This window comes from Engraulis encrasicolus, chromosome 13 (genome assembly GCF_034702125.1).
Source record: "Engraulis encrasicolus isolate BLACKSEA-1 chromosome 13, IST_EnEncr_1.0, whole genome shotgun sequence".
In the NCBI taxonomy this organism is placed as follows: Eukaryota; Metazoa; Chordata; class Actinopteri; order Clupeiformes; family Engraulidae; genus Engraulis; species Engraulis encrasicolus.
Genome location: NC_085869.1, coordinates 24,510,487 through 24,524,576, shown reverse-complemented (window position 1 = coordinate 24,524,576; position 14,090 = coordinate 24,510,487). Strand labels below are relative to the sequence as shown.

Here is a 14,090-nt window from a genome sequence, read left to right as displayed (position 1 = left end):
CACGAATATTTGTGAAATTACAAAAAATTGTTTGATCTATTTAGCCATTAAGTAAGCATTGTCTGACAGCACATATTTTTAAATTAGAACACATGAAGCAGTATTAAAATAGAATGAAAGTGAATTTTCAACATTTAAAGGCGTATGTGTGAACCAAAAAACACACACAATCACTTAAAAACTCCAGACACATATGCAACCAAATCAATACACTTTTTATTGCTTTTAATTGTGTCTGACGGTGTTGACAAAAAAACAAGGTATGATCGGAGAAAAACCTGATTTCTGAAAAAAATGGAAAATGGGGAGATTGGCCTTGTGCATTTCTGAAAAGCCAAGACCTTTGTCTATGAGGATATACCATATTATTTTGTAATTCACTTCGTTTTTTTCTTTCAAGATTACAACCTGTTTTAGCCACTTTCTCAAGAATCAGTGAGGTATTTACACTGGGCCCAAATTTGATGTGGAAGTCCAACACCTTTGTTTTTGTACTCTAGTGAAATGAACATCTAAAACTGCAAACAAAACATGTACTGTATATGTGCAAGAATTAGCCACACTCTTGAGCAGACGCAGGTAACCATAAACTCTCGCCATGACTGCAGCGTAATGAAGCTGGTGTACGTTTGAAGACTGATCCATGAAGATGGTTCATTTAAAAACAGTGCCGAAAAATCAGTCTGCTACATTGTACTTACCCCAACATAACTTCTCAAAAAACTGTCTGTAAACAAACAACACCTATCCTCAAATTTAATAACTGAACCACTGAGTATAAAAACTCTGGATCAACAAGGCGGCTATTTTTACCTCGTGAATTTCAGCAGAGAAAGCCGTGGATGTGAAAGGGTGTGAGAAACGAGGAAAGGATGGGGGGGATGCATTGTGTTAGGTTTTCAAAACCTGCTAATAAAGAGCCTTCGGTGAGTTACCATATGATGTCTTGAGGGCTATTGGCAAGACATAAGGCAATGAGATGTTCTGTTGGCTGTTATCTGGGCTCGTGGCAAGGCCCTGACAGGATATCCCTCTGCTCCTTCTCCTCTGGCAGGTGAAGCCTTTCATCACATCAACGCTTTCATAATCCCACAGCTGAACTCCGCAAGAATATGTCTGCCCCATCATCACCCACCCCCCCACCTGCCACCTTCCCACCTTACTCCCCAACCAACCACCATCAACACCCCCTCCTTTTTTTACAATCCAAAAGGCCAGGCTACAGGGTTGCAGGGCGCCTCAGATGGAGAAAAAATATGCAGGCAAATGAATCATCATCCTGCTATCTTAAATTAACAAGACCCCGCCTTGTGCATTACTACTGTGTTAATATAAAACATTGCACAGACGAGGGAAAAGGCCTTTAAGTGCCTTCCCAGAGGAGCAATGCCGTGAAAAAGGCACAAAATCAAGGCTCCAATTTCCCATAACTGAGCAAACACAATTTACTTTGTCACCTATAAAGTCGGATTTGACAGAAGAAGAAGAATGCACTCTTTGGACCAAGTGTGTCCCACCTGATTTTTGTGAGGAGGAAGAAAAAAAGAAGATTTTCCCCCCCTTTTTTTCTTCAAAAAAAAGGAAGAGAAAAAACCCTGCTCTTTTCACTCCACTGCAGACAGGTACTTCACAAGAAATATGCCGAGACAAAAGATCTGACAGCGCAGCGTGAGCCTGGAAAACGACAGGCTAAAAGAGCTTCAAGGCGGAGAGAGAGAGAGAGAGAGAAAGAGAGAGAGAGAGAGCGAGAGCGAGAGAGGATAGCCGAGGCGGCCATGATTAATCAGAGAAGAGGATGTCTAATATTTCCTCTTGGGCTGACAAAGCCCCCCCTTGTGCAAACGGGGGGGAGAAAGTCATCGAGATTTAATTAATGGGGGCCAGGCGTCCCATTATATGCCATCCCATACAAGTGCCTGTGCAGCGACGGTCCTGTGAACGTGCTGTAAGGGTGCGAGGAGAGGGTGGGGGGTGGAGAGCGGGGTGACTATAGGCTACACAGCAACGCCTCCCAACCTGGAATAGGCATCATTATCGGCCTTGGCCACTGTGCTTTGACAAGAGGAGCGCTTCACTGATGTGCGTTGCATGGAGAACACGCCGGAGTGATCTAAACCCCAAACACGGGCTAAGAAGGAAACTTGAAATAACGAGTCTAGTGGAAGAAAAAAATGAATGTTTTTTTTTCCTAGACAATAATCACACACTTCTTATTCAAAAGACACTGCTTGGGAGTTAATTTCATCAACAAATGTCATGAATATTATAATGTGTATGTGCGTACTGTATATGTATACATATTATTGGAAACACCAAAATATCATATTTGTAAGCAGGGAGGCCGACGTGTGGGACAAAGGGGTCTGTTGGTCTGGTCCCAGGGAGAAAGGGGTCCCAGAATTGGGTCCCCATTGCATTGTATGTATGAGGTATAGGGGGCCTATCAAATGACTTTGTCACGGGTCCAATGAAAGCTGTCAGTGGCCCTGACTGTAAGTAGGAGTCTGGCATGTCAAGTTGTGTTTGCATTCCTGGGAATGGAAACGTTTATCCTGGTTTCCTCCTTACATAGGTTTCCCCATTTACAAACATTCACGCTGTGAGGAGGGACAAGATGCTAAGCAGCCAACCACATGAGCGCATTTTTTTGAGTGACAGCAGTTTCCAATGATCAGAGGTTGAAGATTGTGCAGCCAGGGGCGCACAGCCAGGGATTGTTTACCAACGGGAAACCCATGTATATACACGGGTTCTACATTTTTGTTTTCTCTTGACTGCGCGACACTAGCTGCGCACAACTCAACCTCTGATCGTTGGAAACCACTGTCGGTCAAAAAATTAGCTCACGTGGTTGGCTGTCAGTGTCTTGCCCCTCCTTTTATAGACATTGTGTCTCGTTTATAGACATTGTGTCTATAAACACGGTGAACCCATGTATAGAGCACAAATGCAGTGAGCCACACCCAGCTCTAAAAAGGCGTGTCCTGTCCAGCAAGTGAACATCCTCAATGAACCCTTCACAGGGCCAAACCTCTCAGTCTGGGAGCGCAGGGGAAAGATGCTTGGCTCAGCAAACGAGGGCCTGATTTCACATTCCAAACATGATTCCTCTACTCGGGCAACTTCTTAAGAGCAAAAAAGGTGGCAGAGGAGGCTTGCATCCGAATCTGACCCAGTCATCAACTGTAAGTATTGGCAGATCCTGTTAGACATGGGTAATGTAGAGAGAGAAAATAAGCCCATGTATTCAGTTTCACAAATACGATTCACCACAACATACAGTAGCCGCTTTTTTTTTTTAGATTAGAATGCACACTGTTAAACGACATTTCTTCCGGTGCGTATGAAATCCTTTTCAGAAGCGTGGTGCTGTGAACAAGCTTAGGAAATCGACACTCCACACTTACAAGCCTCGGCGCTCAAAATTGGAAATGTCACACAGACAGTGTTGTTTATTGCGGATTACCGAGACGAGCCTTCAGGCAAGAGAGTGTGACCCCAATATGAGTCAAGATACCCATCAAGAGCAGAGTAAAGCTCTAAAAACCACACCACACACACGCCACGCACGGCCACACACTGTTGCAGAAAACTCACTCAAAAGCCGCAGTTCATATTTCCCCAGAAGAATTACAAGGACCTGGCCATATTTATTACACATTCATTCATTCATCCATCCACCCACTCATTCATTCATTCATTCATTCATTCATTCATTCATTCATTCATTCATTCATTCATTCATTCATTCATTCACTCACTCGCTGATTCAATTATTTGTTTATTTGTTTATGTATTTTATTCAACTGCCCCCCACCCTGCATCTTTGTTTACTCTCTTTAACTGTCTGTGTGTTTTTTTATTAAGAAAGAGCAGTAAAAGCTGCTCCTGTTTCTCACAGGACGAATCCAGCACGCGGTGGAGGATGTGGTGTAAAGACCCGGGCCGAGGCCAGGCCAGGCGATGCAGGCTCTGGTGTAAGGACCCAGGCCGAGGCGAGGCGACACCAGGCAAGGCAGGTTCTGAAGAAGAATATAAACAGCGTTTTTACTGTCCAAGGGGACGGACCCCTGAACGCGACAAGGGGGACGCTTATCACAGCACAGCAGCTCTGGTAATTCGCCGCAATGATAAAGTGCCGGAGCGGAAAACCTTACAAGGCTGGCACAATCCAAAGACGGATTAGTTTTTTTTCTGACATAAGCTTCCTGAAAAACTAATCAATCAGCCCGTGCTGCATTATCAGAGGCATGAGATTAAAGCGCTACTCCTAATCCCTCACGACTGTACATTTTTCCACAGCAAGTTTTTGGTTATGGAAAAAAAAATCTAATGCAAATAAATAGTACGAATCAAAGCTGAGTTGAGCATAGGGGGAAGAGAAGCATGTCATGGAAGCCCCTTGAGATGGAGTTTACATTGGAATTCATGTGTCACTATGTAGATATTATTTTGTGTTTATTTTTCTTGGGGATGTTTAATCTGTGGAGAATAAGCACTTTTCGTTTTACAAGCACTTTTTTAAACATTGCTTCAATAACTCGCTTCAATTTTTAATTTTTACAGCAATGCCCTACGTAGGCTGAACTGAGACTGAGTGTGTTTGTGTTCTGTTGTAGGTTTGCTTCTGACACGACACTTCACTCTCCCTCTTCCCTGACTTCTCAGCTTGAGCATCTTCGCCTCCAAATGCAAACGCAGTAAAAAAAAGAAAAATGCAGAGTTAATCCAACACTAAGACAGAGCCCTCCCTGGGACCTAGAAGATTTTAATTCGACTCTCTAAGTGTTGAATTAACACTGCCAAGTGTACTGGCCAGGCAGGCGCTGCAGGGAGTCTGTCCAAATGCTTCAGACCTCAACCTCTCTAAGGTTCCGCAGTGGGGCTGCTTATCAGACTTTACCGGCATACCCCTTCCAAAACCAACACATGGCTTTTAGAAGGCTTTCATACACTGTATCTACTTTAAGCTGGTTGCATTTGCACTCAGCACAAGAAAAAAAAATCACAGTTGGTGATAATAACATCGATAACTACTTGGTGTGTAAGTGAAGATTTCTCAATAAAGGCAACCCTTATGATCTTATGATTGAGTGTGACACAAAATAATCTCTCACATAAACAAACAGACAAACAAACAAATCCAGAAGATACAAGGAGGCGACAGCCGTCTGAAAAGTTTGCCAGGCAATCGGCTATAAATTGTGTCATTATCACCACTGCGTTTTTTGTCTTCGCCGAAAAAAAAAAATCTGTCTCATTTAGCTCCCTTTCTCCCTCCAGACAAATTCAGAACGTGTTAATGAACAGCGTGGGCAGACATTTTCACCAGACATTTCCCCTTCCATGCCCTAGTAGTGTGAGATAACAAAAACAACCGCATCGGCCTTCAATACAGTTCCCCTTACGAAAGAAGACAGAGTTACTTGACTTAACCATCATGGAAAGCAAGAGCAACATCATGGGTTCAGTGTTATTTATCACGTATTTAGCAGCAAAAGGGTTGCAATGCAAAGCTAAAATGCAGAGTGCAAAGCTCAAGTGGCCGTGTGATTCAACGGCATTGTGCTCCTGTCAGCTTTGAAGGGTTATCCATCCAGCGGATGTCAGAGGGAGAATAGCTACTCCTGTAGTTGCTGCCACGTTCTTATCTGTCCCCTGGGTACGACACAGGTGCAAGGCGACATTTTCAGTACTTTGCTGGATAAGCGCGCACATTTGTGTGTGTGTGTGTGTGTGTGTGTGTGTGTGTGTGTGTGTGTGTGTGTGTGTGTGTGTGTGTGTGTGTGTGTGTGTGTGTGTGTGTGTGTGTGTGTGTGTGTGTGTGTGTGTGTGTGCGTGCCTGCGAGTGTGTGTGTGCGTGCACAAACCTGCACATGTGTGCATGTGTTCATGTGCATGAGTGTGTGTGTGTGTGTGCGTGCGAGAATGTGCATATTATACGTGCATACGCATGTGTCCATATGTGCATGTGAGTGCGGACACACATGTAGGATGTTTGCATCTTTGCACATGTGTGGGTTTGTTTGTGTATGTGTGTGTGTGTGTGTGTGTGTGTGTGTGTGTGTGTGTGTGTGTGTGTGTGTGTGTGTGTGTGTGTGTGTGTGTGTGTGTGTGTGTGTGTGTATGTGTGTGTGTATGTGTGTGAGTCTGTGTGCGTGCGTGTGTGTGCATGTGTGCGTGCATGCGTGCATGCGCGTGTGTGTGCGTGCCTGCGTGCGTACATGTGCTATGTGTGTGCGTGTGCATGTCTGCTCAATCAAAGCCAATGTTTCGAGTGGACGACTATTCAGACACACAGTTGGGTCCCTTGTGGAGACCACAGCTCCCCAAAGCTCAGAGCACACAGCCTGGTCCCTAGTGGCCCAGGTACCCAGGGGACCTCCTGAAGGACAGGATGGAGGGAGGAGGAAAAGGAAGAGGAAGAGAAGAGAAGGAGGGTGGGGAGGAGAGGGGCAGATGGGTATCTCATCGGAGCCTGCTCGGATGACTGACTCCAGAAGAGCAAAATCACTGCACAATTAATCCTGCCACAAAAATACACAATAGTGCAACAACCCAAGGGTAGAGTTGCCACACACACACAGTCACACACACACACACACACACACACACACACACACACACACACACACACACACACACACACACACACACACACACACACACACACACACACACACACCGAACACTACAACTTATTTGTACTGATACTTGTAGTTGTTCTTGCACTGTTGCAAAGGTATTTTATATTTTAGGTGTTTAAATATATATCCAGACAGCACTTAAAGAAATGTATTTGCACTGGTTAGTGATGTGGTTGTGATTATAGTATGCTGATAATGCTCGGCTTAAATTGGGAAGTCATCAAGTACTTAACATCCTCTAGCAAATGTCTCGAAACACTTTAAAAGAGTTTTCTTTAACTAAATGAGGAGTGTGAGAGATCCATTCCGGAGCCAAGGACCTCTATTTATACCAGGGCTAAATATTCAGTTTCTGCACCATTTAACTGCAATTAACAAAATTAATTACATCCTGCTTGTCAATTTAGACCATGGGCATGCCCTGCACAAAGCTGAAATTAAATACAATTAAAGCCAATCATTTTTTCGTACAAATATATTTTGTTCCTTTTCCAAAACAATCACAGTTTTTAACATTTTTCCACATCTCAAACCTAAATGTAAATGTTTTTTTCTCGTTCCAGTTTCTCTGTCTCTGTCTCTCTCTCTCCCACTCTTGTGCGTCTCACTCCCTCTCCCTTTTCTGTCTGTGTGTGGAGCCTATGTACATGGCCAGAAATCAATTCACTTACCTTGTGCAGACAAAATAGCAGCAACACAGTCTGCAGTTTCCTCATGTTTTCATATGGTCCTGCTGGGTCTATTTGAAGAAGATTGAGGTAATGTACAATTGCTGGCTTTCTGGATTAACCAATGCCATTTCTCTCAACACCTGCACAGACATCACAAACGTGTTAGATTCCAGTGTACCTCTTGAATTTTTTTTAACATGCAATTATCTATGTGTGAATGTCTATGCACAACAATCCCGCGCATTACGCATATTAATACCATGGACATTGCATCATAGTTTGGAGATAATTAGCCTATGTAAACATACAGCAGAAGACCCTTATTCCCAAAGACGGGTCTTTCGGGTTACTTACCATTACTGTGGTTGAGCACTTATCCTAGAGGCGAGAAAGCCCAAACTTTTCAGCATAATAAAACGGAAACGTTCCTTTCCAGCCTCCGCGAAAGGTGTGACTGCCTGACAGGTAAAGAAACCTTGCACACAGTTGGCAAACTAGTCAAAACTTCCTTCGATGTGCCAGAGGCGACTGCCTGCACTTCTGCTATTTCACATTTAATCTACATTTATTTAGCGCCGATGAAAAAAATATGTCCAAATTACATGCTTCTCTTCATATTGTAGTGTTCTGGTCTGCCTATCAGTGTCCAGCGGTCGTGCGCGCGATCACTCACGAATGTTTATGGTCTTTGCGAAGCACCTAGCTGCATCAGTGCTGCTCAGTTTTGATACTGGCTGCCTGCTTCCTCCTCCTTCCTCAGTTTTGTCAGACGATGCACTCGTCGTGCGTCTGCAGACGAACTCAAGAGGGATGTAATGATTCCTCTCCAAAGTCCATGCTGGACTTCAACGCAGATGAATAATCGTTGGCTACGCGTTTTAACCCATTAAATGCTTTCCCTTTGAAGTTCGCTGTCAGTCTCTACACAATGATTGAACACTTCCATGCCCGCAGAGGGTGGGATCAAGATGAGTAAAATGTAATTCACTTTAATTAGACAAATGCATTTATAGAACACATTGAGTCGAGTTTGTTATTATGTTTGACGTGGTAGGGGCCATCTCGTTATTTTGGCGAGCTTAACCATCTGGCTGCTTATTCATTTTTTTTCAAATGGTTTCCTTACATGGAAACAAATAAGGTTTCTGTGGGCTATACAGATACCACTTAGCCGCAAACAATCGTCAGGTTGTCTGGACCTTTTCATGCTTGTGCTGGAAATGTCGTGTATCAATTGCGCCATCAAGTGACAGAAAAAATGAACGTCGTTGCTTAATTCTGATTGCAGTGTTACTGCAGTGTATCGCCGTAGTATTACAGTAGTTTTAAGGTATAGATGTAGACCTAATAGGAAACTGCAAAAAAAACCATATTGCTTTATTCAATACTTTGGACACAAAAATAATATATGCTAATGCTACTCTAAAACTACATTTAGGCCTACTCTAGTCTAGCTTTTGAGTACACTTCCATGTAAAGCATCAGTTTTTCCTGAAAATTACAAATGCAGAAACTACTCTGACCTATTTTGTAGATGTGTGTGTGGTGCATGTATAGGCCTACAATATTTGCTCATTCATTTTGTTTTAATCTGAGCCGAGCAAAATACAGTATATCACGAAAGTGAATACACCCCTCACAGTTTTGCAGATTTTTGAGTATATCTTTTCATAGGAAAGCATTACAGAAATTTCACTTTGACACAATGATTAGTGACCTTTTAACAACATATTTAACCGCTTAAATTTCTTGTTCACTCAGAAAAAAACAAAATACAGCCATTAGTGTTTGAACATGTACTCACAAAAGTGAGTACACCCCAGATTAAAATCCGGTAGAGAAGGGGCTGTGTTGGTTCGAATCGTCTCGAAATGAAACAAAATGAAAAGGGAGGTCCTCAGTATGCGTTTCAACCTTTCTTTGCATTGAACTTTTACATTTTGAGTCTGCATCTGGCTTAAATAGATTGGTGTGAGATTTGAATGCAATCCTATGGAGAATATCATGATCTGCTTCAGTAGTCACAGTGCATGTTGACATGCATGTTTCTTTTAGGTGTATTTCAGATTGCCAATGTTGACAGCATTCATGCATCCCCAAACCATGTCAGTCCCACTACCATGCTTGGCTTATGAGAGGATACACCTTTTTTGTAAAACTCTCTTGTTTACCACCACACATGCTTGACACCATCTAAAGCAAATTTGTTTATCTTGGTCTCAAGAGAGATGAACAGACCAAGGATATGGATCACTGGAACCATGTCGTGTGATCTGAAGAGACCAAGATAAACAAATTTGCTTTAGATGGTGTCAAGCATGTGTGGTGGTAAACAAGTGAGTTCTACAAAAAAGGTGTATCCTCTCATAAGCCAAGCATGGTAGTGGGACTGACATGGTTTGGGGATGCATGAATGCTGTCAACATTGGCAATCTGAAATACACCTAAAAGAAACATGCATGTCAACATGCACTGTGACTACTGAAGCAGATCATGATATTCTCCATAGGATTGCATTCAAATCTCACTCCAATCTATTTAAGCCAGATGCAGACTCAAAATTTAAAAGTTCAATGCAAAGAAAGGTTGAAACGCACACTGATGACCTCCCTTGTCATCCCTTTTCATTTCGTTTCATTTCGAGACGATTCGAGCCAACATAGCCCCTTCTCTACCGGATTTTAACTTTTCACTTTTGTGAGTACATGTTCAAACATTAATGGCTGTATTTTGTTTTTTTCTGAGTGAACAAGAAATTTAAGCGGTTAAATATGTTGTTAAAAGGTCACTAATCATTGTGTCAAAGTGAAATTTCTGTAATGCTTTCCTATGAAAAGATATACTCAAAAATCTGCAAAACTGTGAGGGGTGTATTCACTTTCGTGATATACTGTATATAGGCCTACCAAACTAAATATTATGCAAGGTGGAACAAGCAACTTTCTATGAACATGACGCACACATGCGTCCTAAAGCCTACTACACCCACCAAAAATATATCATTCGATTTTTTTGTCATTAGCCTATAATAAAGACCCTACATTGCATAACATAGGATTCCTGTGCACTGTGTTGGATGGTGGCCTATGGTGCTCATTGAAACTGCTCCTATTGCCAAATTCAATCTTTCATGAATATTTACTATTCCCCTATATGATAAACTAATATTTATCTGTATGACCAAAGTATAGTATGTTCGGCAGATAAAAGTCTATTTCCGTAAATTCAACAAGGCGAACCATGGAGAAGATCCCCTTTTCTGTAGGCCTATGAAAAGACACATTTTTCAAGTCTGAATACTTGGAATTTGATTTAGTAAGTATTCATGAAAAAGGTAACATCTAAATGAATTCTGGAAATAAATAAACTACCAAAAATATTACACAGTGCAACTGGCTGATATAGCCAGGTGACGGGTCGCCCCTGCTTTACCTCATGTGTTTAGAGACACACAGCATAGATTAAGACAAAAATGATGTGTTTTATTTTTGAATCTTGTGCAATTTCTGAAAAGGTCATAACTTAGTTGCATTGCTCTTGTGTACCCATGACACCCATGTTACTCAAGCTCAACTAAAACTGCCATGTCATTCTGACCATGAATGTGATGGTGAGAACTTCTCTTCACCTCTGCACTGGGAAAGAATTGGGTGGGGTCCTTCAGGGTTGGGCTGCAATCAGTCATCACCGCTAGTGCTGATAGCGTGGGTGCCCCCAACGTAAAAATGCCTCTGCTCCACCACTCAACTGTGACAGAGGTATATCACGCACACAGACTTTTGGCTCAGAGCACTCATACCTATTACATAACGATGACATGTTTTCTGTGCTTTTAAGTATATTTACGTGCAGGTAGTGTCTTGTGTAGACAGTGTCTTGGCCCAAGACTCAAGATGCAATGTGTTATTTCAATAGGAACTTCCTGGATAAAGAAAGGTCAAAAAAGTAAGCAGTAATTATACACTCATAGTAGAGCATAGATCTCCAAGCAAGGCAGCTCAGATCACCAACAAAAATAAAATCAGCTTGAGCCATTGTGCATACCAACATACCGTACTATCAGGATTGCAGAATGTGCAAGCATTGGTGAGTCATTTTGCTGGCAAATAAACAAACCCCTGTTATATTGGTCTGGGGTTAAACAATGAAACAAAACCATAAAGTTGGGGAAAATCCCCCAGCCAATAGCCAGTTGAGGAAACGGTGCAAGTGGTGAATTTATTTACAAGTGATAGTGATCGGGTAAACATTTCCAGCAAGCGTCAGATTCTCAAAACAAACAGAGATGAAAGAGATGTCCTCACATGCCCTCCTTGGTTGGAGATCATACATTGTGTTTTAACAGGTTAACACGTTAAGACACAGCGTTATACATTTGCCAGAAAGGCAATGACCAAGTCATAGTGCAGTACTAAAGGCCCTGTGTTAGGCCATAGTATTGTAGGACTGTGGTAGTTAACTTTTCAATGAGTAGCCTATTACAGCGTTCCACTGGTGGAACAGCGTGCATTAAGGGGTTTTAATCTGTGTAATAGTAAAGCTCCATCTGCAATGCCGCACTAAGGTGTTTCACATGGAAGATGACTGGCAAACTCAAAGTCCACAAATATCCATCAATCATTAGGGGTGTAATGGTGGGGGGAGAGGTGGGGGCACTGTTGTATGTTGGAGATAGTTTTGCGTGGAATGTGTGCTGTTACACAAGATGTAGTGTATTGGCGTTTTGTATTCTTCTTTCATGTGGGAGGGTTCCAGTGCACATAATGCATAGAGCCCAGCAGCAATTTTTCAAAGTCAGTTCCTTCTGTTATACAAACCAGTCGGGCTACCCGAGAACCCGCCCATCACGCAAAAATAAACAGCTCGTGGTCACAGTTCGCTTCTCTTCCAAAAGGGAAGTGCTCTGCAGCCAGCCGGATCAGCACTCTCTTCCAAATTCCTCCAATAGGTGAAGACTGCAGACGCTAAACAGTGAACCTGTTGAGAGCAAAGGTACTTCTTCTCGTTCAGCAATACTCCCGACTTTATTCAGACTTCTCAAACGGTGGTTGCAGACATGCCTGTGAGGAGTGCTTTAGCTGGGCTGCTGGTTGCTCTGCTGTGCCTGGTGGGCTCTGCTCAGGGTGGGAAGCTGTTGGTCATCCCAGTAGATGGCAGCCACTGGACGGGCATGAAGCCCCTGGTGGAGGAACTGGGCAGGAGAGGCCACCAGGTGGTGGTGCTCATCCCAGAGGCCAGCCTTAGCATGGGCCCCTCAGACCACACCACCACCCTCACCTTTCCAGTGCCGTACACTAGGGACCACATGACCAAGGACCTTGACAAAAACCTGGGCAAGTTCATGGAGATCGACGTGTCAACTACTGCAGCAAAGGCAATGAACTACTGGTTCACCACCGTCATGTTGAGCAACATCACCATGATAACGTGCGAACACCTGCTGTACAACAAGGAACTGATGCAGACGCTACGTGACCACGACTTTGACGCCCTCCTCACCGACCCGTTCTGGCCTGTGGGTGTCATCGCTGGGGCTTATCTGAACCTTCCTTCCGTCTACGTAGTCTTCCCAGGGTCTCTCCCCTGTCCCATTGATATGATGGCGACTCGCTGTCCCAGCCCTGTGTCCTACATACCACGCCGCTACACACATTACAGCAATCGCATGAACTTTTGGGAGAGGAGTGTTAACATGGTGAAGGCCTTGGTGGAGCCTGCTGCATGCAACCGCATCTACCTTCATGCAGATGAGGTGGCGTCAGATGTCTTGAAGAGGAAGACGTCCATTCCGGAGCTGGCGAGCAATGCAGCACTGTGGCTGGTGCGCTCCAGCTTTGTCCTCGAATACCCCATCCCTCTGATGCCCAACATGGTCATGGTTGGAGGAATGAAAGCCAAGAAGCCAAAGCCACTCCCACTGGTAAGCTTGCTGCGTCTCTCTGTTTTGTAGCTTTCGGAGTGAGGAGTGAAATCCTTTTTTGTTGTTTTTTTATTTCATGGCTGGATTACCTATCAGATTTCGATGAAGACTGATGAAGTCGAAAGGTAATCCAGTCATGAAATTAAAAAAAAACAACAAAAAAAGGATTTTAAGTGTGCGAAGTCATTACAGTAAGCCTTTGTCCTGCACCTTTTTCCTGGGACGTGCACAATCTTCACCTTCAACTCTCTGTTATGTAGCCCCATAATGCACGCCGTTCCACCAGTAGAGCGCCAGCTGTATTAGCCCTTGAAAAGTTAAGGGACACTGTGTGAGATATTTTCCTGCACAGTGTCCCTTTAACCACCATAGTAGTGCACTACTATGACCTAGCACAGGGCCTTTAGTAATGCAGTATGACGTCATTGTCATTCTAACAGCAAATTTATAACACTGTGTTTTATAGTGACACTGTCCCATTTGTGGAAATAAGCTTATTTTACACCTCCCCTTGAGTTAGATAATAGGGGTTTACCGTTCTCCTATACTTTCAACCAGGGCTCTAAATTAACTTTTTCCACCACCAGCCAATTTGGCTAGTGGACATTTTTTCTTACCAGCCAAACAGAAGTTCAACAAGCCATTTTTTTTATCTCGCCAAAATAAACTATGCTTTAGGCTAGTCTTTTTTTATTATTTTAATTATGGTCATTTTGTTCAACTATTTCTACAACACAGATACACCATAGACCTGCATACGCTACTATATGCCTACATAATAAGCATATTATAGGCTATATATTTTTTTCATTATTTTTTAACTTCTGCTTTATTTTTTACTTTCATTACTTA

The 14,090-nt window shown here is 43.0% G+C and overlaps 2 protein-coding genes across 3 annotated transcripts in view; one reads left to right on the top strand and one right to left on the bottom strand.

Annotated features, from left to right (window-relative positions):
• nxph2a (neurexophilin 2a) overlaps positions 1 to 8,060 on the bottom strand; it is an 18,886-nt gene extending 10,826 nt beyond the window's left edge. The window contains exons 1-2 of one of the 2 annotated variants that reach the window (XM_063213527.1): positions 7,673 to 8,060; positions 7,319 to 7,458 (exon numbers count right to left, since the gene is read on the bottom strand). In XM_063213527.1, the coding sequence (XP_063069597.1) occupies positions 7,319 to 7,363 (45 nt within the window). In that variant the 5' untranslated portion in view covers positions 7,364 to 7,458; positions 7,673 to 8,060. The remainder of the gene's footprint in view (positions 1 to 7,318; positions 7,459 to 7,672) is intronic. The other variant, XM_063213528.1, reaches the window with a different exon arrangement.
• A 4,048-nt stretch (positions 8,061 to 12,108) lies between these two features.
• The window catches only part of LOC134460913 (UDP-glucuronosyltransferase-like), a 49,006-nt gene continuing 47,024 nt past the window's right edge, over positions 12,109 to 14,090 (top strand). Inside the window, exon 1 of the mRNA XM_063213534.1 lies at positions 12,109 to 13,238. Coding sequence (XP_063069604.1) covers positions 12,375 to 13,238 — 864 coding nt within the window. The 5' untranslated portion in view covers positions 12,109 to 12,374. The remainder of the gene's footprint in view (positions 13,239 to 14,090) is intronic.